The sequence below is a fragment of the Patagioenas fasciata genome, chromosome 4 (assembly GCF_037038585.1).
Source record: "Patagioenas fasciata isolate bPatFas1 chromosome 4, bPatFas1.hap1, whole genome shotgun sequence".
NCBI lineage: Eukaryota > Metazoa > Chordata > Aves > Columbiformes > Columbidae > Patagioenas > Patagioenas fasciata.
Genome location: NC_092523.1, coordinates 7180540 through 7206601, shown reverse-complemented (window position 1 = coordinate 7206601; position 26062 = coordinate 7180540). Strand labels below are relative to the sequence as shown.

Below are 26062 nucleotides of genomic sequence, written 5' to 3'. Positions count from 1 at the left end.
CGGCATCTGCACTCCATGGTTGGCAGCAGTCGCTGCTGTATCCTCCGTGAAGGGGGCGCAAACGGGCACAGGCTTCATGCACCACACAGTGCGTGACCCTGAGGGACAAGGACCATGGTGACCCAGCCCTGATTTGGGCCTCCCCAGCTCTCCTGCGATACCCACAACCACAAGGATACTAAAATGAGAGAAGGGGAAGGTCTGACAGGCAGTTATGTGACTTGGGACGCTCAGGTTTAGGTTTCTTCTTGGAAGCGCTCCGTAATGCAGCTACCGCCAAGGGAGCAGCTATATAACCAGCACCCAGCAAATATGTGTGCCTTAAGGGTGAGCTGTTGAAAACAAACTGTGTAAATGCCTACAAATTCATTTGTTTTTAATGGGCTTCATCTCTTTATGCCCTGAATTTATTTGGTCCATGGAGTCAAGCTGGCATAGCAGGGGGATTTTAGGTAGGCAGAATTTAATGGCTGAGACTGAAATTTGGCCAAGAACTTGGGTTTAATTCTTCTTCTCTTGTGAGAAGAACCACCACATGTTTCACATAAGCTTCCGCTAGAAGACAGACCCTGCTGGAGGGGCTGGTGCTGTCACTCACTGGGACATTTGGAAGAAACCTGGTCAACCAAAAATCCCTTTGTTGGCTCTCATCTTTGAGAGTGAGAGGAACTCAGAGATGAAAGATGGAGAAAATGTTCATGCCCTGGCATTAGTAGCAATAATTTGCAGGTTCTAGCTGAGGATATCAGAGCAGTTTGCCAGCACCACCACAAGGCAGGGAGGAGATGGTATCCCCGCTGGAAAGTCTGGCACTTCTGAGTTCAACTGCAAAAAAACCAACTCCAGTGGTACCTGGCGAAGAGGATTCAATGGAGGAGGCAGCACAGCTGTTACGGAGATGGTGCTGAACCAGGACTCAGCATATCTTCTCTAGTACCTTCTCCAGTACCTCTAGTTTCTCCACCTGGAGAAACACTTGCTATATCTGCTCTGGGGCAGCCTGGCCACAGTAGCACAAAGCAGAAGACATTAGCCACCAGGCAGAGCTTGCCTTTCTTCATGGACCTCAACTAGGTCAACAGAAGCTCCCTTCGGCTCACCTCACGTGTTGCTGATGGCTGCTCAGCTGACATGCCATGGGAGGAAGAGGGTTAGGAACCAACATCCCCTTCCCCACAGCGAATTCAAGCATCTCACAGCTTAAATCCCATTGATTCTCAATAAAACTTAATGCCTAAGGGGTTTGGGTGACTTAAAAACAGAAACCAGGTGCTAAATAAAGGAAATACCTCTAAAAATGACAGAGAACCTCCTGATATCCCTTCCATCCTGAGTTTTCCTACAACCCTGTGAAACGCAGTTTGTTCCCAGCTGTGCCGCAGCTCTGACTGTGACCTTAGGCAAGTTCCTGCACCTCTCCATCCCTCCCACCCTGCCTGCTGTGGGGTAACAGGAGTTAAGGGGTTTTGGGGTGCCAGCAGAAGGCAGCCCACAGTGGTAGCAATTACCCACGGGTCCAGGCTCCCTCGTTATCCCTGTGAAAAACAAGGCAATGTTTTGCTAGGGAATAACTGTTCTAAGTAGATCTGAAGTCAGTAGCGGAGCAGCAACTCAAGGCTTCAGGGAACCGTGAAAGGCGAAGTGGTGATGGGAGGGATATCAGCGAGGTGCTGGATCTCTCCGGACTCCCCGGTCCCCATCCCGCTGGGGTGCTCTGTGCTCCCGGGCACACTTAGGAGTGCAACGTGAAGTTAGGCACCCTCTACCTCGCAGATGAGGATCTTGATGAGGAAAACGAGTGATAGGAGGGAAGAAGCGGGATGAAGGGGGTTGGAAGCGAAAGCAAACCACGGATTTCCCTGGGGAGGCAAAGGGGAGTGTGGAGGGGAAAGCGCACACGGTGGGTCGCGGCGAGTCTCCGGGGGGCAGGATTTCTCTTCCATCGCATGGAAGAGCGAGATTAAAGAAGAAAGTGGGAGTGGGGTGGGAGGGGAGGGAAGGGAAGGGGGGGGATGAACAAAGGAGATTGGCAGCACAGCTGTTTTGGGAAGAAAAAAAAAAAGCCAGCCTTCCTGTTTCTTTAAAGCCGCTCATCTGCGCGGCGGGCCGGCTGCCGGCGCTGGGAGGCAGGCTGCGGGAGCCGCGGACGGACTGACGGACGGACGACCGCACGGACGGACGGAGCCGGTCCGCCGGGGCTCTGCGGCCAGAGCGGGCGCAGATGGGCGGCGGCGGCAGCGGGGCGGCAGCAGCAGCAGCGGGAGCAGCAGCAGCAGCAGCGGGAGCAGAGCGGTGGAACCACCGCTGCTGAGCGCACCCGCGCAGCGCCATGCGGAGCACGCCGCTGGCGGAGGGCGAGCCCTGGCCGCGCCTCTGCGCCGCCGAGCTGGGGGGGCTGCGGCGGCTGCGGCGCAAACACGGCTGCAAAAGTTTCCGCGTGGAGCTCAAAGTGCTGAACGGGAGGCGAACGGGGCTCCGCGCTGCCCCACCGCCACCACCGCCACCACCACCCCCTCCCGCCGCCTCCGCTCCGCCGCCCGCCTGGGAGCCGCGCAGCTCCGCGCTCGGCGCCGCCGCCAGCGCCTTCCCCGCCGCGCCGCCGCCCCCCGCCGCCCGCCCGCCGCCGCCGCCGCCGCCCGCCGCCTCCCCGCGCCCGCGGCCGGGCGAGGCGTCCGGTGTCTCTCCGGAGATCAAAGCCCTGCAGCAGACGCGGCGGCTGTTGGCCAACGCCCGGGAGCGGACCCGCGTCCACACCATCAGCGCCGCCTTCGAGGCGCTGCGGAAGCAGGTACCTGCCGCCGGCCGGGGCACCGCGGGCGGGCTGCGGGAGGGGGTGATGCTGGCGCCGGGCATCGCTTTGCAAATTCCTGCCTCCCCACCACCCGCCGTTCGGCTTTTCCCAGGGGGGTGCTGGTGGGTGCGCGGGGAGAGCGGCAGCTCCGCCGTGTGCTTGAGGCCAGGGGAGGTTAAAGGCAGGAGCCTGGGGTGGCCGGCTGACAGAAGGGGAAGTCGGTTCAAAATGCCTGGAAGTACCAACCCTAGAACTATGCTAACAATCAGGATAAATAAATAAGGGCTTTTAATTTTTTTTTGCAGTTAGAGACTTTGGACATTTTTTTTTTCTCACAGAGAATCACATGGAGGGAAAAATATGAAACAAACTGAGAAAGCTCTCCAAGTGAAAACAGAGGGTGGAGAGAGGCACTTGGCCAAGCTGCGGGCTGGGGTGATGCTCCTGTACCAAGAGCACGTGTCCTCGCTAGCGCTCCTGCTGGGGTGGGCTGCCCCGGAGGGACCAATGGGAATTTGGGCAGCAACGTGCTCCCGTTGACTTGTGTAGGGTGACTGACCACTCGGAACCCTTGGGGTTCCCGCAGTCACCTCTGAAACTTCCTGTGTGCCCCATGACTGCCAGGGCTAGGCGAGTTAAGTTGTGGTCCCCTGCCAGGGTGTTTCCCGTGATCTTTATGGTAGCATGCGCTTCAAGTGTGTACGGTGCCAGGCTCTCTTGTTGAGATATCTTGGAAGTCTTTGTGGTCTTCTGTGAAAGATAATAGATAATGGACAAAATACTTCCATCACCTCCCCAACATGTAGAAGGTGGGGAGAGATCCAGAGAAGCTGCAAAGTTCTTTTATCTTCCCCACAAGGATAAATCAGTGTCCTGGCCCCTGTTTTCAGCCCTATCCTTCCCTCTGTGTGTAGCCACCCTGTAACAGCTCACTGATAGACAAAGATGTGCTGTTACATTGTGCAAGCCCAGCTGTCCCGGCTTTTCTGCCTTTCTGGTAAATGCTGATGGGAATATTCCAGGTGTGTAGGAAGGAGGAGACGCACAAGGCTTGAAGGGCTGTGAGCTGCAGATGAGTCTGATCGTGAGAGATGCTGAGCTTCGCTTCTCCCAGGCTGGTCCCTCCAGTGGGAGCAGCATGGCCTCCTTGCAGGGGGGCTCACACACCCAGGCTTTTCACTGCCATCTTTCAGACATTATTGATCAGAGCCATTCCCCAAGTGTGCTCGCTTTAGGACTCAATCTTGTTTCGAGCTTAGCAGAGCTCTCCTCGTTCCCATCTCCTGCAACATGCCTGCAGCCCTTCTCAATGACCACCGTGTGTTGGGTAGCTGCACGCCGAGAGTTAATCCTTGCCCATTACCCACTTCTGCAAACAGACTTCCAGCCCCAACCTCGATAGGAAGCGCAGGCTAAGGCTGGGGCTATATGTCAGGAGAGAACTGCTGAGCATCTAAACATGAGCCTTTTTAATCACCACGTGGTGGTGGGATCTGACAGCTTCTGTTATAATCACAGTAATCCAGTGTGTGCTGGATGCTGTCCCTCCGGTGCTGAGGCGCCACCCCTTGTAAATGCAAACTCCAGACTTGATATATTACGTTTCTATAAGCTACTTCCATATCTCGGTTGTTTGGCAACTGTGTGTAATGCACTTGGAAGTGTCAGTCTAATTCTCCGTGGACAGACATCTACACCACCAAAACCGCAAGGGGAAGTAGCACTGATTTCCCAAATCACTGGCAATCTTGTTCTAGGCTGAGCCTCAAGCAGAAGTCAGGCAAGCAACAAATTAAAGCCGCACTCTTTTGGGAAATAGGCATCTCTTGAAAAGCCTCAGATTCCTGGCCTTGGCCCTGTCTCCATAAATCATTTCAGCCCTGGACTCAGCTGGGAGCGTAAAGAGCCTGGAGAACAAGTTGCTGTCCTCTCTTCCCATGAAAGCCGGTCTCTGGGGTCAGCACGGGAATATACTGGCTGAGCTGTATTCAGTCTGCAGAGAGAAAGACATCATTCTCTGGGAAATGTTTGCTGCGAGGTTTTCCTAGCGATTTGCTGAGGGGTGGGCTGGCTGTCCCGACCATCATTGGATGACATTTGGATTCATTTCTCGCTGGGCTGCCAACCGCGTGCTTGGTGCCATACATGACATCAGGTGACAGTCAGCTTCATTGCACATACGCACGGCGCTGGCTTGTCACTCAAATCATTCACACCGGTGCCGGTGGCAGGTTTTTGAGGAGCAGTTTGGATCAGAAGGGAGGATGTTGCTTTCCATGACGTCTCGGTCAGCAGGAAGCGAGAGTATGGAGAGACGCATTGTAGAGGTAAATGCTATAAGAAGGCTTTCTCAGTATTCGGGAAGTATTTGAGAAGCAATTGGACCTCACCATCAGACACATGGTGTGAATTCTGGGGTTGTCCTATGCAGGGACAGCAGTTGGACTTGTGGGTCCCTTCCAGCCCAGGACATTCCATGATTCTATGATTCTTGCCTGGAGGAAGCACTGTCTTTGCCCATCCCTAATTGCAGGAGGCAATCCCTGTGTGCCAATAGCCGCAGGCCTCGGCTTGCTTCTTCTTCCTTGATTATTCTTCTGTACCCTCCTTGTCATCGTGTGTCAGGCTCTTAAGCAGCTGGGAGGCTTCTCCTGAGGCACTGGATCCGATATCTCCATGCAGACAGGCAGGTAAGGAGCACAGGAGAGTGCCCTGCTTGCATGCAGCTGGCCCCATGCTTCTTCTTTGGGTCGGGTGCTGGATGTGGAGCCTCTGGAAGCAGGAACCCCACAAAGCCACCAGCACCCACACGGGCGTCCCCTTCTCCATCCTGTTTGGATGTGTGGGGCTAGAGATGCCCATCCTCGTGGCATGCATGAGATAAAACCCCAATGCTTGCAGGATCAGGCCCGCTACAGCCATGCCGTAGGGAGCCCACCCACGCCTGGTGATGAAGAGGAGGAGGAGGAAGGGGAAGCCATGCCTCTCTGCAGGATGCCCTCCCCAGCTTGGAAGGCAAGCGACTGGTGTGCACCATGCTGGGCAGATGGGCTGACGGTGGCATCCCCACGATCTGCAGCTGGGGACATATGGCACACATGTTTTGGCTTGTGTCTGCCAGCTCTCCAGATGGCAGGAAGGGGTGGGGTGTTTTTTCCCCAGTTCTTGGTGGAGGAAGAGCCGACCACAGGCGTTTCACACAAGGAGAGACTGATCTTGCCGTGTCCCTGAGCACTTAGCTGTCTCCGGATCGCCTCCAAAGCCAGAGCCCCGTCAGAGGTGGGATGCAGACAGGCAGCTGCTGGCTCAGGAAGCTGCCAGCTGTTGGGAGAGATGTGGCATTGCTGTTGTGCTCAGCCTTGGTGTCGGGGCCATCAGGAGCAAAGATCTCTCTTTCTCTGCATCGAGCTGCTTATTTCACTGTAAGGACATAACACTGAAGTGGGACTGACGAGTAGATGCTCCTGAGATGGAGCTTCTTCCCCTGCGTCTTGACACCTGTGATCTCCAGCTGCTCAGTCTGGAAGGGATTTTCTTCCCCCCCAGTCTCCCAAGCATCTTTTGTCCAAGTGATCTTTCCACTGACAGTGGGCTCCTGAGACTAACAGCGTAGTTCCCTGTGGAAAACACTCTCCTGCTCTAAACCTCTTCGAGATAGTGGAGATACTCCTGCTATACTTTGCTCTCCCTCTGCTGCTGCCTCTTTGGGCACTGCTGGGTGCTGCTCCTGTCCCCATGGCTGGGGCTGATCTCCTACCCTTGCATGCCCTGGCGGGTGCTGACTGGTGAGTTCTTGCACTGCCCCATCTGCCCCAGGACCCCCCATAAGTGACACGATGGGTAGTCACTTCTGTCCCTTTTCTCTCCCTGCCATTGTGGGTGGTCAGCAAACCCAAACATCTCTGATGCAGCCAGAGATGCAACACTGAGTTCACAAGAAACTGAGGTCATCCCTTCCTTCATCTTAAGTGCCCTTGCACTGGTGGATGTTCCAGTTTGTGAAGCAGTGCGACCATTTGGAGGAGACAAGATGAGACAACACCACTGCTCATCTTCAGACGAACTACTATCCAGACCACAGTTGCCAGCAACACTGGCTCCTTTTTTTTTATTCTGTCTGCAAATTCCTTCTGGCAGCAAGGGTCTCTTACCCCACCACATCCCAAGTGTGCAACTGAACCATCTTAATGTTTGTTACAGCATGGACTTAGCCACCAGGTTTGCTCCTGGAGACCTTGGCCAGCGGGAGACCGTGCTCTCCACCATTAGGCTGCAGCGGCACCCATGCAAACCAACTCCCACCAGCGTATTGCATTTGCAGGAGTTGCAATCAAGCTTCTCAGCTGTGCTGACAGACCCTAAGGTGGCAGCAAACTCTCCCTCCATGGACAGAGACAACCACAGCAGCCTTCTTGATCTCGAGCCTGCCTAGGCTTGCACATCTGGTTTGTCTCTGGAGCACTGCTGTCCAGCTCCTCCTCAAGAAAGCAACGCGTCGAGCCACGAGTCTGCGCTGGGAGCAAATGTGCCCACAGACATTTAGTTTCCCTGGAAGTATATTGGCGTTTTTCTATATCTTTTCACCACTGCATTACCAGGGTGCTCTCTGCCTTTGCAGCTGACAGCCTCACTCTCTGCGCTCATGTGGGTTCTGGAGATATTTTAGGGTTTTATAGGGCTTTTTAGCTGCTGGAGTGGAGATTTTTTTGCCCCCCACTAACATCCTTTCACTTTTTTGCTGCCAGGATGCACGTGGTTGTTGTGGCTTGTTGTTAAATCGGTGCAGAAAAGACCCCGCTCGCTCCCGTCGAGGGCGTGGTGGGACATCAGGAGAGGCAGCCTCAAGGCCATGGGAGGAGGCTGCATTGCTGCAGGGTGGCATGGGGGTAAGCTGTCTGCAGGGCTTTGAAGGGACAAGCCAGGATTAAGTGCAGGCAGGGCCTGAGGCTGGAGCAGTGCCTTAGTGACAAGCCAGCAGAGGCTGAGACTATTCTGGGGAAGCATCATTACGCTTGTCCTCTCTGTGTGTCATCCCAAAGGCGGCTGTGGTTTGTCACCTCTGCAGGCGGGACACCGTATGTGACCAGCGTCGCTGGCGTGTCCTCACTGCGTGGTGGGCAGGCTGAGAGCTTTTACTCCCATCACCTGCTGACACCTCCCAGCCCTATTCCCAGTGATTCATCCCCACCATGGTCCCACCAGCAGGAAACCCTAAGGCGCCTTAAAACCCAGCTCCCGAAGACAACCATTGAGCTCCCTGGGGGTGACAGCCAGGCCAGGGAGAGTTGGCTCTACTGCATGGTGGCAGTTGGAGAGGTGCCACTGGGCTTCGGGAGAGCTGGAGCATCCTCCAGACATTGCTCACAACATGCGGTGCCACCACCGCGCATTGTCATCGAACAGCACCACGTTAACTGGAGCATCTTGGTGGTTTCAGCCCATCTCGAGTGACGCTTATGGTTATTTAGAGCCCGGTTCGGGCAGAGTGGAGTGGCACTGTGGTTTAACAGCTAAGGAGAATGACAAAATACTGGCCTGAAGCAATGCAAGGGGAGAGAAAATAGGGGAGAAACCAGACAAAAGGACAAAAATCCTGAAAACAATGACTGTGTCACCAGGAACAGGGTTTGTTTGCTTCCTTGGCTGCTGGTTTTATCCTCTGCTACAAATCCCACTCCTGTCCAGAGGTATTTGCTGTGCCTGCTGCAGCCACCCCAAGTTAACCTCTGTGTTTTCTCATGACTCCTACTGAAATCAGAGTAAAGAGTCTGCTTTTCTCCAGCGGGATTTGAATCCAGCCTCTGCTCCCTGCCTTAATCCGCTCTCAAATTCCTCTCCGGGCTGCGGTCCCCATAGTGTGGAGGTAGGAAACTTGTGGCAGAGCCCCTGGGACTCTTTGTTCGCTACCTGCCATCTCCTTAGGTCCATGTCATGTATGTTCACAAAGTGATATATCCCACCCCGGTCCCCATTGGCACTGTCCCCTGTGCCAGGCAGGAATGCAGAGATGTGAGCAGGGCCACGCGTGTGCTCCTCGCAGCTGGGCTCTGGGCAATTCCTGGCTCTAAGCAGCGATAGCAAGAGAGTGGAAAACCCCATGGTGTCCCACAGTGGCTGGTGACTAAAGAATCACTGAGGCCAAGCTGGGGCTGGTGTAATGCTGCTAGCTCCAGTGGAGCTTATTTTCCTCTTCCCCAGGTGAACTGGACCCATTAGACCTCAGAGATGGAGACGATAGCTACTAGTGTAACCCAAGAAAGGGAAACTACAGCTCTTGGGGGTAACTCCTCCTAGAGGAGATTTTCTTTGTCCAATGTCCCTGGGATTTATTTTGTGATACCCCAGTAGTCTTCTGCATAGCTATTATTTTGAGAGTTGGCTCAAAGTGCCTGCAATAAGAAGTTTGCTGCTGCCCAGAAATGTAATATATTTCGTGGATGATACTGTGGGTGTGTGTTATGTGTCCTGAGGATGTGCAGAAGGCTTTGAGGGTACAAAACATCCGGGGATAGTGCAGGAGGACTGTCCAAAATGGAGCGGAGCCAGAACCCAGGGCAGCATCAGCCAGACTGCTGTTTGGAAGGGATCCCTGGGGTGAACTCACCCAGCACCACACCTAGGTTTTGTTTGGAGGAAGCCAATTCATTCACTCCAAGGAGTGAACTCATGTTTTTGCAATGTGAGCGATGGGGGAGCCAGGAGCTGGGAGGGACCCAGGAGCTGGGTTATTTGACAGCGTGGACCCACCCGAGAGTCAAAGGCGCCTTGGTCGAGACGTTGTGCTCCCGCCTGCATGATGCTGCTTTTGTTCTTGTTGGCTTTTTTAAGTTAGGTTTGGTCCCTGGCTGGATGCTTGGCTGCCTGTGGGAAGGCAGGGATGAGGATTTCTTTCAAGCTGCTATGATTGCTTTGCTAGCATGGGGCTCCCCGGTCCCCACCACCGCAACCTGGTGGCAGGGAAACAAGAACCTCCCACGCCTGTGGGATGAAGTAGCTGCCCATCGCTGGCTGGAACAGAGCTCTGTGGAGCATCTGACACCATGACACCCACAGATCAGGCCCTTCTCCAAAAGCACTGCCCTGAGGACCATGCCATTTACCCACAAAGCGGGATCAGGCCTTGCTAGGTTCAAAGCAGTGCTGTGCTGCCCTAAATCACAGACTGGTTGGGGTTGGAAGGGACCTCTGGAGATCATCCAGTCCAACCCACCTGCTAAAGCAGGTTCACCAGAGCAGATCACACAGGAAAGTGTCCAGGCGGGTTTGAATGTCTCCAGAGAAGGAGACTCCACAGCCTCTCTGGGCAGCCTGGTCCAGGGCTCTGGCACCTCAAAGTAAAGAAGTTTCTCCTCGTATTCAGAAGGGACCTCCTGTTTCAGTCTGTGCCCATTGCCACTCATCCTGTTGTTGGGCACCACTGAAAAGGGTCCGGTCCATCCTCTTGACACCCAGGTCCAGTTCAGTGTAGTGAGCAACACTGGCATGGAGGAGGCATCAGCAGAAGCTGCTGCTGCACTTGGGAGTCATCTTGCAGGCAGCAAAGCCGCCTGTCTGGTAGCTGCAAGTTGCTTCATGGCTCTGAACCATGGGCCATGGTTTTCATGGGTCATAAGTTCAGGCATTCCATGGAAGCTGTCTGCTTCCATGGTGCCACTACTGCAATTGCCACATCCACTCACTGATACCCAACTGCGCTGAAGGCAGGACTGTGAAGGGATGTCCCAGCAATGCTTGCAGGCTTGTCCATCCTCATCGTCCCACCTGGGATGTTAGGAGGACTCAGGACATGTAGCTGTCAAGAGCAAGGTAGGGACGCTGAGTCCCTTACTGGTGAACCTGAACACACCAACTAGTCCATCAACCAACGGGTCCCCCAAAAAGTAGGAGGACACATATGTGTTCACCTCCACCCTGGAAATGGGTGGAAACAAAAAAGCTGGTTCCAAACTCTTCTCAAACACATTCCACAATGTAACACATCTTGAAAACAGGTGTTGATCATCTGGACAAGGCCTTCAGCTCATTAAGGCTGTTACTCATAGAATGGTTTGAGTTGGAAGGGACTCTTAAAGATCATCTAGTCCAACCCCCCACTATGGACAGAGACATCTTTCACTAGATCAGGTCACCCAAAGACCTGTCCATCCTGACCTTGAACACTTCCGATGATGAGGCATGCACAACTTCTCTCTTCCTCCGAGTAGCTCCACAGACACCAGCCCTGGAGATACCTCAGGATGGCGAGAGAGGTTTGCCCTGCTCTCAGCGGTCCTGTTGCCCCAACCTGCCACCTTTCTCCCGAGGTGCCTTAACCCTGGGAAACATCTGACTCACCCCGGGGTGGAAGGAGGGATGTACAAGAGCCAGAACTATTAAGCACTGGACATTTATATGAACCTTCTGGAAATATTTTTGGCAGGAGGCGCAGCACAAACAGTGAGATGGTGCAGTTGCGCTGCATGTTCAGATGTGGGGAAGAGGCAGCCAAATGCTCTCCCAGGGGGAGGGCCCTGATGTGTTTTATCTCCCAGCATAAAAATAAACCAGATGAATTAGCAGACAGGTAAATTCAGCAGCTTATTATAGCATGTTGTGGAGGACCAAGCTGTCAGGAGGGCTTAGCTTACACTTCATCGCAAACATGGGTGTTTCTCTGCTTCAGAGCCATCCTGTCCTCCCTGCTGTGCCCAGAGGTCCCGATTCTGCCCTGTGTGAGCATCATGTGGAGGGGATCTGTGCAAGTCTGTGCTGCTACATTCCATTTCCAGCATGATAACAGTGAGATCTGGACCGCCAGCACCTGACGCCTTTCTTCCTTCCAGCGTTTTCATGCATCATAAGAGCAGAGTGGACTTGGCTTTACATACGTTATCTGTACAGGTCCAGAGGATGTTTATAGAAAATACACCTTATTAATGAGGACAGAGTTACCTGGCCGCAAGCTCAGTGGTGTGAACTGACATGAGTCCACAGGATGCTCCTGGTTGTTCTCCGCAGACCTGTTGTGGTGAACATGCCCAGCATCCTTGTATGGTAGGGGTGGTTATTGTGTCCTCCCATCCATCTTTTTCTCAAGTTGTTCCCCAACCTCATCCTGCAGTCTCCTTTCCCGTTGTGCCCTGGGTGAGAATCAAGCCCAAGACCACGTATTTGGTGAATGACAGCGACCCTCCGGGGAGCTGCAGCAATGTTCTGCCTTCCCCGAGAGGACTGGCTGTGGGCCCAGCACTGCTCCAGTCAAGGTCACAGCAGATTTCCTATAGACATCAAAGGGAGCATCTTCGGTCTTCCAAGGGCGCTGCCTCTGAATCACAGACGTCAAGGATGGAAGAGACCTGTTGGGTCACATCCTGTCCTATCTTCCTGCCAAAGAAAGGCTCTCCTGCACAGGAATACGTCTCGAGGGTGTGCATCTTGCGTTGCTTCAGCCCCTGCCAGCCTGGGGATCACTGATAAGACCCATGAGACTCCGCAGAGCCCTTCACAGACACAACCAACAAACATCCTCTGGTTGAAGTCCTGGCTCCTGCTGGTCCCAGCCCACTGCCGTGCTGGTCTTCCAAAGCTGAGGATGGGGCCAGTATCTTTTCTTTCTAGTTGGATTCCTTCGGATTGGTGTGAAATTTCAGTTGCAGTTCCTTTCTCATTCCTTTTAATCACTGCAAATATTGCAGGCAAGATGGTGAGCGGCACTGCGGCCCGCCAGAAATCAGTGAGGTCAGATAAGGGAAATATTTTCATTAACTGCATGGGAACTTGAGCTCTCCTCTGGTTCACCCCTGGCTGTGAGCAGAGCTGCTCAGCTCCCATCTTCACAGCTTTCCCACCAAAGCACTGAGGTCTGTTTGACTCAGGTGTGATGAGCAAGAAGGTAGCAGAAGGAAAGGGCTTGATGCTCAGCAGGAGCACTACAAGTGCCAGTTCGCTTTGCACCCTGCCAGAAATCTGTGTAGCGCAGACCCCATGGGAGCTGCAAGGATTACACCAGCATCAGGCATTTTTCCCACTTCTAAGACACTTTCTTTGTTTGGGGTTGGATTTTGGAGATTTCTGGGCATCCAGGTGTGTCACCCTTCACTCCAGCTTGTGCAAATCTGTCCCGTTTTCCCTGCGGGCTTTACGTTAACGAAGGGATAAAACCAAAGTTCACTTTCTTCCCCGCCACTGTTTGGGCAAGCTTTGGATCTGGATCTGAACTAAGTGGCTCATTCCTCTCTCAATTTCCCATGTTTAATTCAAAAGGAAACATTAAAATGGCAGGAGCTGAGCCAAGACAGGGAGGGTTCCTACAAAACAGTTATTCTAACACCGTTACCATGGCAAAAACTCTTATCTCCTCATGTTGGTGCTCCGCACCCATCACGGTGGGATCTGAGCTGCACAAGGGGAACCTCTTTCCCTGGACACACAGAGAGGCTCCAGTTTGGACTTTGCTGCAGCATGTGGCAACAGTGTTGTGTAATCCCAGTCGAGGGTTTTGTCAACTCTGTTAGCACTGAGATCTTTCTTGGAATTTGTAGCAAACATGTCCTACAAAACAGTTTGGGGTTTTTTTTTGTTTCTTTTTTTTTTTTTTTAATAAAAAAAACCCAAAAACACAAAAGAAAGAGAGCAAAACAGATGAGGAAAAAAGACATTACCCTGCCTTCTTGTGTTGTAACTGGACAGCGTCTGTGCGTCAGCCTCAAAGATTTTGTTGTCTATTTTCCTTCCACTTGGTTAAACTTCCTCCTTGCTCTAATTCTGAAATTATTCCCACATTTCACTGAATCCTCCCATTTTAGTTTCCATCTTACTTTGGTCTTTCATGCTGCTGTTTGGTCTGTGATCTCCAGTGTTCTTGTTACATCGGTGCACAAAGAGACTTGGGTGCTTCTGCTGCCCCAAGCTCTTGCTTTCAAAATAACTCTGAGCGCCAGGTATTATGGTCTGAGGGCATAATGCTGGCAAAGAACTGAAGGCCATGATTTAGAGAGAGATTTTGTCGGGCAAAAATAGGCCCTTTGTGCCACCAGACTCCAACCATTTCCAGCTATGCCTCTAATCTACTCTGCAGCGATGGGGACAACACTTTGCCTTGCCCTTTCCTCGACTTCCAGCTTTGCAAAGAGGGTCTTACAGGGTGTATCTGGAATCCTGTGGGACACCTAGTGCTGTTTGCAGCAGGAGGGATGTGAAACCGGCTTTGTCCTTTTTGGGTTGTGTTACCGACAGAGAAGTGTCTGCTCCATCCAACTGCCACTGGAGGTCAATGTGCTGGTTATTCCCAGAGAATAGATTCCTTGCCTCCTCAGGGGTATCAGTAACAGACGATGTGTATAGAAAAAGGCCCTTTGAAGCTTGTTAGCTTGCTTCAGGAGAGGTTGGATACTGCTGGGTGCCTCAGCTATATCATACAAGCTAAAGGGTCCCACTGCCTAAAATGGTGACTGTGTGAGCTGTGCTGCTCAGTGTGCTCACAAATGACCTGGAAAGGTGGGTGAACAGTGAGGTAGGAAGTTTGTTGGCAATACTGCAGTGAAACGTACAGACACTTGCTAAAGGCGTCAAGGATAACAAGAACTACAGAGAAACCTTAAGACTTTATACACTGAGGGTGGTGAAACACTGGCTCAGGTTGCCCAGAGAGGTGGTGGATGCCCCATCCCTGGAGACATCCCAGGCCAGGCTGGACGGGGCTCTGAGCAACCTGAGCTGGTGAAGATGTCCCTGCTCATGGCAGGGGTGGCGCTGGATGAGCTTTGAAAGCCCCTTCCAACCCAAACTATTCTATGATTCTATCACTTTGAGTGCAAAAACACCCAGTTGCGATGTAGTTGCTCATACCCTCCTTATTGCCTTATTCTGCATGACCTGCAATGGCATGGGAGCTACTTGCAGGGTGTAAGTTACTCAAGATGAGTAGCTGGGTGGCATGGGGGTTGCAGATTTTGGAGAAAAATGGGGCATGCAGGCAGCGAACCAAGCAACAGACAGACATCCCAGGCCGTATCCTGCCGTCATGTTTTAAGCAGAACAGCCCTGCTGAAATCAAGAGGCTTCGTGCTGCTTCCATCCCCATGGAGATCAGCGGGGGAGTTCTTCTTAAAAACCTGTTGGGACCATATGGCCTTTTATCACTAGAATTCCTATTTATGTTAAAAACCACTAAGAAAACAGCCTACAGTTGTTTTGTCATGCTTCAAGCAAGTTATTTTGTTTATCTGGCCTAATTTTTTTTTTTTTCCCTGTTACCCTTTCTAGGTTCCCTGCTATTCTTATGGTCAAAAGTTGTCCAAACTGGCCATCTTGAGAATAGCCTGTAACTATATCCTTTCCCTGGCCAGACTAGCAGACCTGGATTACAGCGCTGACCACAGTAACATGAGCTTCTCTGAATGCGTGGAGCAGTGCACTAGGACCTTACAAGCAGAAGGAAGATCTAAAAAAAGGAAGGTATGTTACAGCCTCCCCACACTGCCCCCCAAACAATGTTAAAAGTTACAAAAGGAGAAAAAAAAAGAAAAAATCCAAAGCGTTTTCCTCTTTTTTTTCAACATCTTGCAATTTTTCTGATTTTATTTTATCCCTTGCCTTTCTGTCTTGCTTTTTCTCCTTCATCTGTCTGATCTTGTAATAACCGCATTCCTCCCTAATCAAAAGCTTTTCTCTCCTTCTGGTCCTCCGCACCGAGCTCTTCCTCTCGTTAGTCGCCCATCGTGTGTTTTAACACGAGCATGATCCTATTAGAGTCATCTCGGGGCTGTTATTTGTTAAACCAAACCAACCTCGAGTCGCCTTTTGGAGCCCATAAAACACGGTCGCCTGCCTGTGTTTTCTGTTTTGTTTAATTTAACACTTATCTCCAAGAAAAATCAGCCGACAACAACAAGCGAAAAAAAAAAAGTAGCTAATGGAGACGTTGTATGTATAAACACATTAGTAAGATGTATGACCTGAAGGACGTGTGGGTATCTTGAGGAAACAACGTTAAATCTAATTATGCCTTGCATTCCTTTAGGTTACTTAACACTGAACCAATTAGGTGAAATCATCGTCAAGCGGCAGGAGGAGGAAGCCGAGCGTTCTGCCAGTTTTCCTCTCAGAGAGTGACATGGGTGAATTAAAGGGGTGATTGATGTCTTTGTTCGGGCTTTTATGACAAAAAGAGTTTTGTAAACTCGAATTGAACTTCCCCCTGCTTTGCAAGCTCGCTTGTCAGGCGGGATAATAAATCAGTGGGATTTTAATGGATGAATGGGCAGCTAAGCCGGGGAGCAGGCTCCTTCCCCAGTGTCGTTAAGATCTGCCTCCAATTCGGGCAGGTTTCCTCGCTTTTCCTCCTCTTTAGCCCAACAAATCATCCTGCAGAAATTCAGTTTATAAATAAACACAATAGCACACTCCCCGTCGCTTCCTCTCGCTGTCACGGGCCGTATTTATGCCCTGGGAGCAGCAGTGCCAGGCGGGGACACGGCACCGCTCGCCCACCTCTGATGCCACCAGTTGAAACTAGGAGATGCAGCGGGAGCTTCTCGGCACGGCCTGAAAATTGGGGTTCATTGTGGGGTCTGTAGTGCTGCAGGCGGTGATGTCCCAGGGGCACCGATGTGATGCCACCAACCCTAGGGTGATGTGAGAGCTGAGTCTTGAGTCCCTTCCCCGAGTCAAAATGGGGGAAAAAATAGGGATGAGCATCCTTTGAGGGCTTTGATAGATTGCTAATTTGGTTTTATATTCCCTCTCTGAACTGAGATGGGAGAAGAAACAGGGATGAACATCCTTTTTGAGGTTTTGGCAGATTGCTAGTTGGGTCTTAAGTTCCCTCCCCAAGTTGAGATGGGGGAGAAGAAAGGGATGAGCATCTCTTGTAGGGCTTCAGCAAACTGCTGGCCTGGTGCTCAGGCTTTGGGTGCCCGATGGGCTGAGACCCATTGTCTTGGCTTATGTAAACCAACGCAAGCTTAAAAGACAGAAAACACGGAGCCAGATTTCAAATGGCTCCAAGTCCCTGGGTGTTCACATCTGAGGGTTAGGGCTAGGCCCACCCTGAATTAAAAAAAAATAAATGAAGAATTAAAAGTCTGACATTTATGACGTTTGTTTGTCACCAAAGGAAAATCTGCCTTTTCTCCACATTCTTGCAGGGCACCCACCCTAACCCTTCTCCAAAGGCCCTGTCCAAAAAGAAAGCCAGGCTTTGTTACCCAAGGCAGGGTCTCAGTCCCTGTTCTGCCTTGTTGTTCTTTCTGGAAAGTGTCTTGCAAATGCATTTCGGTCACTTGGGAAAATCAAGTTTAGGGCAACCCAAGAACCTGTGGATTCCACTGGCTGACAGGTATCATTTTATTTCAAGCAATGTTTGCTCAGTTGATCGCCAAGAGCACATTGAGCTGATAATGAAGCTAAAACCAGGGGTAACAGCGGTAATTCCCAGTAGACAGAACTGGGGATGCAAAGCTGGGGTTGGGAGGACTCATCCTGTACGTGCCTTTCTCCTTGAGCCAAGAGAATCAATGGCACAGGGGAGGGAAATGCTGGTGTTAGAGGGAAATTACAGATTCCGGATGGCCATGCACAGGAGATCCGAGCTCTAGATGTCAGGTGGTGCGAAGGGATGTCTCTCCTGGGGGGTCTCACACGGGCGGCTGGATGAGGATACAATGGCTTGGCCCAAAGTCACCACTACTTCATTAATTTTGAAATCGGCACGTTTTTTTCCTAAGCTGTGTGTGTTTTTAATCAGGTCTCAAAAACCACTGCTTGCTGAGCAGTTCCTCTGAATTATTGACTTTGGGGTGGTTGTCGTATTTTTGTTTTTGTTTTTTGAGTTTCCTTTTTTTTATTCTCTCTTTAAAAAGAAAAAATCACAGCAAGCCCGAAGGCAGACAGACCTCCACTCCTCAAGCTGAACCATTGGGTCCACAGCACCCTTATCTCCTGTCATCTCCATTTTATTGTGTCTCTGCCTCTATCGCTTGCTCTCTCAGCTCTGTGATTGCGATGTGCTATGGCACCGTGAGCTTTTCACACAAAAAAGTAGCTGGTTGGAGTTTGTTTTGGCAGGCAGGGGCTCCAGATGTTGTGTTCGCTGGATTGCGCGTTGCCTTTTGCTTTGTTTTTTGAGGGCGAATTTTCTGCTGTCCCTAACGTTAGGTTGTTGTTCAGACTTTGCTGTTGCAATAGGAAATTTAATGGGGTGGGATTTTTTTCCCCCTTTCCACTCCATTGCGTTAATTAGAAAAGTTGGCTTTAGACTTTCAGACTTGGCTAGGGAAAAAAAACAACAACTCCCCTTTCCAGTACTGACTGTGGTTATATGGTGATTTTAGTTGTTGCAACTGAGATTTGACTGAGGGTGTTTGGTGATGGGAGATCTCATTTATAAGCAGCCCAGAGGCTAATTGAAGGGCTTCTAATATCTTTTCCTTGAAAAAAAAAAATGGCTGCATGAAGGAGTGTTGAATTCTGATGATAGTCTCCATTTTTTTGCTTGGTTATACAAGTGACCTGGAGTAAGCCTTGCCCATCACCATGCACACAAGATCTGCATGAGAGTTGGGTTGTTCAGTCTGGAGAAGAGAAGGCTCTGGGGAGACCTTATTGTGGTCTTTCAGTACTTAAAATGGGCCAATAAGAAAGATGGGCGCAGACTTTTCAGTAGGGCCTGTTGTGATAGGACAAGGGGTGATGGTTTTAAACTAAAAGAAGGGAGATTCAGGCCAGACATGAGGAAGAAATTATTTACACTGAGAGAGGTAAAAGAGTGGCCCAGGTTGGCCAGAGAGGTGGTGGATGCCCCATCCCTGGAGACATCCCAGGCCAGGTTGGACGGGGCTCTGAGCAACCTGAGCTGGTGAAGATGTCCCTGCTCGTGGCAGGGGTGGCACTGGATGAGCTTTGAAGGTCCCTTCCAACCCAAGCTATTAGATAATTCTATCCTATGGTTCTGTGTCCTGCTGGGGACACCCCGATGTCCTGGGAAAACAAGGGGATCTGCCCTTGACTCCAGTCAAGATCATCCAGCAGCGCTGAGTGACGGGAGGTGGATCAGAAAGGGGAGTCCCCGTTTCCCCTGTCCTGCTGTACCGCATTTCTGCACGGGACACGATCCTGAGGGGCCAGAGGTCATCTGAAAGCCTCACATGGATTTTGTAGGGTTTCAGGTCCAACCTGCTGTTTGCACAGCCTCGTTTTATAGCTTTTCCCCACTGGGCCAAATTCTGGTGCCCTGTAGGAAGGCAGCGTTATGGCTGGGGGTTGGGTTCGGGCTGTAGGGATAGCAGGGTGCACAGCAAGGCACTTTCCCAGGAGTATGGTGTTTTTGTGGGTGCACCGCAGCCCACACACCCCCCAGCCCCACAGGATCCGGCCCCCAAGGCTGCAGGGCAGCCCTGACCCAACCACCAAGCAGCACAACCGCAGCCCTTCAGTCTGCACGGAGCAGGAACCAACCACTAACAAATACCCCATAAAACACACTCAGCACTGAACAGAAAACCTCGCCCACTTAAAAAAAAAAAAACAACAGCAAAAACCAAATAAACAAACAAGAAACCCCACAACAAAACAACAAATTGCCATGGCAAGGTTTCTCCTTTTCTCTTTTTTTTTTTCTTTTTCCTTTCCTTTCCTTTCCTTTCCTTTCCTTTCCTTTCCTTTCCTTTCCTTTCCTTTCCTTTCCTTTCCTTTCCTTTCCTTTCCTTTCCTTTCCTTTCCTTTCCTTTCCTTCCTTTTCTTTTCCCTTCCCTTCCCTTCCCTTCCCTTCCCTTCCCTTCCCTTCCCTTCCCTTCCCTTCCCTTCCCTTCCCTTCCCTTCCCTTCCCTTCCCTTCCCTTCCCTTCCCTTCCCATTTTCCTTTCTTTTTCCTTTCTTTTTCCTTTCTTTTTCCTTTCCTTTTTCCTTCTCTTCTCTTCTCTTCTCTCTCTTCTCTTCTCTTCTCTTCTCTTCTCTTCTCTTCTCTTCTCTTCTCTTCTCTTCTCTTCTCTTCTCTTCTCTTCTCTTCTCTTCTCTTCTCTTCTCTTCTCTTCTCTTCTCTTCTCTTCTCTTCTCTCCTCTCCTCTCCTCTCCTCTCCTCTCCTCTCCCTCTCCCTCTCCCTCTCCCTCTCCCTCTCCCTCTCCCTCTCCCTCTCCCTCTCCCTCTCCCTCTCCCTCTCCCTCTCCCTCTCCCTCTCCTTCCCTTCTTTTCCTTTCTTTTCTTTTCCTTTCCTTTCTTTTTCTTTTCCTATCCCTGCCCTTCTCTTTTCTCTCCTACCCTATTTCCTTTTCCTTTTTCTCTTTTCTTTTTCTTCTTTTTCTTTCTCGTTCTGTTTTTATCTTTTTTCTTTTTCTTTCTCTTTTTTCCCCTTTTTATTTCTCTTTCTTTTTCTCTTTTTCTTTCCCTCCCCCCCTTTGCTTTAGATTAACCCTCATCCTAGGCAGCAGCATCGCGGCAGCCCTGGGAGCTAAGCTGGAGCAGGGAGCGACGGGTGAGGCATTTTTTTTCTCGCTTCATCCTCCCCCCGTCCCGGCTCTTCTGGCAGCCGCAGACTCCAGATGTTCGGAGCGCGAGCTGGGAAGTCCTGCTGGCGCCACTCGGGGCAGAGGGCAGGGGAAAGGCACGCGAGCTGGAACCCGGAGTACTCAGTCACTGCAGGACTTGGCGCATTCCCCAGCTCGCTGCTGGCACATTCCCCGGCTCTCTCCTGGCCATCTGTTCCAAAAAAACACTTTCAGAACCTCATCATCACTCAGGATACAACACTGCGAGCAGCTGTTAGCGAGGCAGAAGGAAAAAAAAAAAGAAAACACACACACATATAAAAAAAAAAAAACCACCCAAACCATGCGAAAGGTCTCTTTGTGAGAGAGGAAACTGGGTTATGAATAACAGGCGAGCAGTTGGAGCTCAATAAAAGTTTTCAGCTGGAATTTAGTTTCTTGTTTTTGTGCCTGTGTGTGGATGCGCACAGACGCAAGGAATTAAAAATTTAAGATTTTATATACATATATATATATATTCCCCAACAATTAAATGATGTAGAAGCATACATGGAATGAAAAGCCACTCTATTTGTTACAGTCTGCTGCACTAAAATGGCTCGCATTATGGATGTAATTATTGCATTATATAAAATAGTTATTGTGGTGTTCTGCCATGCCTTGATGCTGCCTCGTTGCTACTTTGCTAAAAGCAGAGCCCGCACTGTAGGTTACACTTATTCCCACTGCAAAATTCAAAGGAAGACGTTCTGTGGGTGTATTTACTTGCAGGAACGAACAAGTCAAGGTTTTATACTGTGAAAGAGAAATGGTAGCGGCAGGCTTGATTTGTATGGCACTGAAAACATTCGCTAGGAGCATATTTTTTCTATAACACTGTATCGTGAGTCGTGATTTATGTAGACAGAGCCCCGAGATAAAGCCACAACTCCCAGCCCCTCATTTGTGCGGATGATCCTGACTGCCGAGACTTGCCGTTATTGATCATCTGATATTGATTCCTGTAACACATTCGGAGCCAGCACAGTAAAAATCTTGATGATCTGCATGGCATTTCTTCCCGTCCTGTGCGGGACGGGGGGCGGGGGGTCTAATAATGAGGTTCAACCTCCCTTTCTCTGCAGTTTGACTCAGCAGAGGTTCTTATTTAAAAATAGCTTCATTTCCCTGCTAGGACTCGCTGGCGAGAGCGGGCAGCCAGCCAGTCTGCTTCCCCACGGCCGCCGGCTCCGCGCCCCGGGGAGGAGCTGGACCACAGGAGAGCAGGGACCTGCTCCCAGCCGTCTGTCTGTCTGCGGGACAGCGGGATGGCAGCATCCGGGGGGGCCCTGGACATGAGTTCTCACACCTGGGGAACAAAGCTAATTAAATATAAGACAGCAAGGGGGTCACAAGGTTGTGTAAGTGCCATTAGAGGATTCCTGTGCTTAACACTTGTGTTAGATACGTCATAGAATCATAGAATAGTTTGGGTTGGAAGGGACCTTCAAAGCTCATCCAGTGCCACCCCTGCCATGAGCAGGGACATCTTCACCAGCTCAGGTTGCTCAGAGCCCCGTCCAACCTGGCCTGGGATGTCTCTGGGGATGGGGCATCCACCACCTCTCTGGCCAACCTGGGCCACTGTTTCACCACTCTCAGTGTAAATAATTTCTTCCTTATGTCCAGCCTGAATCTCCCCTCTTTTAGTTTAAAACCATCACCCCTTGTCCTATCACAACAGGCCCTTCTGAAAAGTCTGCCCCCATCTTTCTTATCAGCCCATTTTAAGTACTGAAAGGCCGCAATAAGGTCTCCGCAGAGCCTTCTCTTCTCCAGGCGGAACACCCCCAACTCTCTCAGCCTGTCCTCACAGCAGAGCTGCTCCAGCCCTCTGGTCATCTTGGTGGCCTTCTCTGGACCATCTTCAACAGGTCCATGTCCCTGCAAGCTGAAACAGCAGTTGCAAATAGGGGTGTGAAGCTAAAGGCTCATGACAAGTTCATGAGCAAGTTGAACCAATGCTGGGAAGGGAGGCAGCAGCAGCTACGTACATCCCCGATGACACTACACAGCCTGTGTTGGCCTGTTGAGGGTTTGAGCATCAGTACTCCAAAGAGCAGGGCCAAAAGCTTTTTCTTGCCAAAGGGATGTGGTGTGGCACCCTGTGTTGGAGAACAGAACCCCAAATTCACTTTGGTTTCAGGGATGTTGGAGCAGCTGCGTGCAAAGGCTGGGGCCGGAGATCTGCTCCTGCAGTGGGAGCAGGCTCCCAGTGTAGGCTCCATTCCTCTATAGCAAAGGTATTACCAATAATAGGGTAAGAACCACCCCACAGGTCTCAGGTAACTACAGCAAAAGGAAAATATGAGTAGAAGAGACAGGGGGAGGCCCTGTAACAAAGGCTGACTCATTTCCAGAAGTGCTTTGATTTACAGAGACTGAAATGCTCTGGGATGCTGCAAACTCACCAAGGTCATTGGGCCAGTTGTCAAATTCAAGAGCCTTGGGAGTTCTGATATTATTAGTTTAAAGCAGACCCTGGTTAATAAATCTGTCTTCAGAACTCCTTGCTGGAGTGGAAAAAGGTGGGGAAGGAAAGGAGCCTGTTCCCACCTAACATAATCCATGGCCAGCATCAGGCAGCACCTGGGGACCAACCGAGTGGTGCCAGTGAGGTCTGCTGAGATCCTCTGTCACATTCTCCCAAGTAGCAAGTGATAGGACAAGAGGAAATGGCCTCAAGTTGCACCAGGAGAGGTTTAGATTGGATATTAGGAAGATTTTCTTCACCAAAAGGGTTGTCAGGCATTGGAACGGGCTGCCCGGTGAAGTGGTGGAGTCACCATCCCCGGAGGGATTTAGAAGATTTATAGATGAGGTTCTTAGGGACATGGCTTAGTGCTGGAGTTAGGTTAAGTTATGGTTGGACTTGATGATCCTGAGGGTCTCTTCCAACCGAAATGATTCTATGATTTCAGAGGGATCTCTCCACTTCCATTTGATTTGCCTCAAAGGTACGGCACGATTGCCCTTACCAGTCGCTGGCTGGTTTGCACATATTCCTTCTTGCCTCCCCAGGCTGATCTTCCCCAGTTGCAAAGATTTCAGAGCAGAGACCTGCTGCCCAGGTTCCTCTTCCTAAAACCATCCTGCTTCCCAAAACCTACCAATGCTTTTTATCAGCATTGAGCACCCTGAGGTAAAGCAGGAGGTGTTAACCGCAATCTCAAGGTCCTGTTTGTTCAGCACTTTAAAGAGGAGCAGAGGCACAAGAGAAGGGACTGGGGACCCTGTGACTCTGATGGCTTTGGCTTAGGGCATGAGGCTGCTATTGCTGGGTAATTCATTCCTGCAGTGGAAAAGGTTTTGCTTGCTAAGACTGCTGTTCCAGACAGGAACGGGGGGGATTTGTCTCTCTACTGTCTTTGAATATTAATGAGTGGTCATTGCTTCCCTCCTTTTTCTTCTTTTACATTTTCTTTCCATGTGGGATAAATTAAACAACCGACTTTTTTATTACAAGTTATTAATATGTGTTATGTATTGTTGGAAAATAATTTTAAGGGATTCCCAACAAAAATGTTTGTGATACACAAGGCTGTTTGTCACTCTCCCGCCTAAACCTCATTTATTCAAAATCCCAAATCCCAACTAAGGCCTTGTACTAGGGCAATAGTTTCTATGTTCTTTCTGAACAGCACTAGGAAGTGCCTTACAGCCAGCAGAGACACCTCCTTATTGATAACAATTTCAATAACGAGCTCTGTTAACAGATTTGGCATGTGCCAGATGTGGAGAGTTCGTTATTGCTCAGGTAGGAGAGCAAGTGGTGTGGGCTGGGACCGATGGGGTGGTGTTTACCTGGGGACTTGTTATGGCTGGGATGCAGTCATCGCACAGCTCCATCCTGTCCTCCAGCAGAGCTTCATGGCCAAATGCCTCCTCCACCGTATCCATATGTTCCGACCCCAAACCAGAAGTCCAGCAGAGACCGGCATTATTTGCATAGAGGATGACCTGGGTCCTTTCAGCAAAATTCTCTTATGGGGGGGATGCTTCCCAGGGTCTGCACTTTGCCAGCTTGGATTTGGGTCCCTTTGCCTGGCAGGAATGCTCAGCTGTGATGGTTGATTTCACTGCCCTAATGATAGTAATGAAATAAATAAAATTAAATAAATAAAATTGAGTTAATGATATAAAATAAAACACCAGCCTCCTAGTGATATTTTATACCTCAGTGTTACAGTATCCAGTAATGGAAAAGGAGAGACAGTACAGAAACAAAATGGATTGGGGAAAAATATGTTTTCAAGCCAAGCCTTAAGGAGTTTGACCTTTTAAGGACTGTCAGAAAGACGGCTGATCCGTCCAGGGAATTGACGACCGTGTCCAAAGGGCCTTCAGAGGCCATACTGCACCCTGAAGGGCTCTTAAATCCGCTGGCAAAAAGCAAGAAACAGTGGTTGGATGCAGTAAATGGGATCTCATTTCCAAGTTTCTGATTCCTAAGTTACTTAAAGGAGGATTTAGAAGCCCACGTGATGAAGGCAGTTTGGATAGCAGAGACGTGATCTCACGAAGGAGCAGGCCCTGAGGACTTCACTCTGTTTTGAACTATGCTAATGATTGTTTGTGGGATATTCGCGGGGCTTATTTTAATGTTAGAGGGGCTTTAGATGAGTTTTCTCCCTGTCTGAATGTGCTGCACTTTGGAGTTGTGCGTTTTCCAAGGGTCTGGCCAAAATATTCTGTAACCAAATGTGCTCACGTACATCCGCCACGGCCGTGACTCGCAGGGGATGCACGGGCACAAGGGACAGGTCGCAGTCCTGCAGGCTGACAAGTCCCCAACACAGAAAAGTAAATACAATCACTAAAATACAGAAATAAACCCCATATCCTGCACAAATCCACTCGTCCCAACCCCTTTGCTTTCCCTCTGTAATATCAAGATTGGCTTCTGAAGCTGCAGGTCTTGTCAAAAGCAGGTGTTTGCCATCATTTCTATTTTTTTTCGCAGCAGGATCTGGAGCCAGCACTTAATTACCTGGTTGCATTTCTTCCCCAAACCTTCCTCGCCCCCTCTCTGCCAGTCCCTCTGCTCTGTGTGGCCTCTGGCCACCCTTGTGGCATCTACAGGTGGTTGCTCTGCAAGCCCAGCTCTTAGCAGCTCCTATGCCCAGTGGTCCCTGAGGACGCCCCAGCCTGCGTCAACAATGGTTGTTCATGCAAGGACTTGCCAGGACACCATGTGTTCACTGTTCTGACGGTGCATCTTTCTCTTTCCAGGAGTAATAACCAGGAAGGGAGGATTCAGAAGAGCTTCCAGCCAGAGTTACATCTGTTCTTGGCAAAGGTTGCACAATCCAGGTGAAGACTGCAAGCAGCTTTTTTGCAGAAGCCCCTTTTTGAGATGACGATTGGCCAAGGAACTTTCTTAACCTCTGGAACAGAAAGGAAAAAAAAGAAAATAAAAAGGACAGGGATGCTTCCTATTGTTGTTAAGCCAGCCACCTTTTAGTACGTGCAATTTATTTAGCACTTTTCCCTTCGCTTAACTGGGAAATGTTACCCTCTCAGCTCACGTGTACAGTAATTTGTTGTTATTGTTGTTGCCGTTGTGCCAAAGATTTGATGGAGCTTCTACACTGTGTCTTATTTTTGCCTTAACGTTAAGTCTTTGAGCCAAAGAAAAGTCAGAGGTGCCATTCAGGTGGTGGCGAGCAGGCCAGCCAGCTGTCGGTGACAAATCTGAATTTCTGAATCCTTCTGTGAGTCGCCTCTTTTTTCTCCTGCCTGCACTTTGCCTGCAGCCCTGGAGCCGGCGTTC

The 26062-nt window shown here is 50.5% G+C and overlaps 1 protein-coding gene across 1 annotated transcript; it reads left to right on the top strand.

Annotated features, from left to right (window-relative positions):
- Window positions 1-2024: 2024 nt before the first annotated feature.
- On the top strand, window positions 2025-25707 carry ATOH8 (atonal bHLH transcription factor 8). Its single transcript, XM_065837905.2, has 3 exons — window positions 2025-2788; window positions 15035-15226; window positions 25522-25707. Exons 1-3 carry the CDS (start codon window positions 2330-2332, stop codon window positions 25525-25527), a joined length of 657 nt encoding a protein of 218 aa, XP_065693977.1. The 5' UTR covers window positions 2025-2329; the 3' UTR covers window positions 25528-25707.
- The last annotated feature ends 355 nt before the right edge of the window (window positions 25708-26062 follow it).

Bases quoted from the DNA above. Each gene is read 5' to 3' on its own strand.
- ATOH8 (XM_065837905.2), top strand. From the start codon at position 2,330: ATGCGGAGCACGCCGCTGGCGGAGGGCGAGCCCTGGCCGCGCCTCTGC. The intron at 2,789-15,034 runs GTACCTGCCGCC...TACCCTTTCTAG, and splicing joins TCGAGGCGCTGCGGAAGCAG to GTTCCCTGCTATTCTTATGG.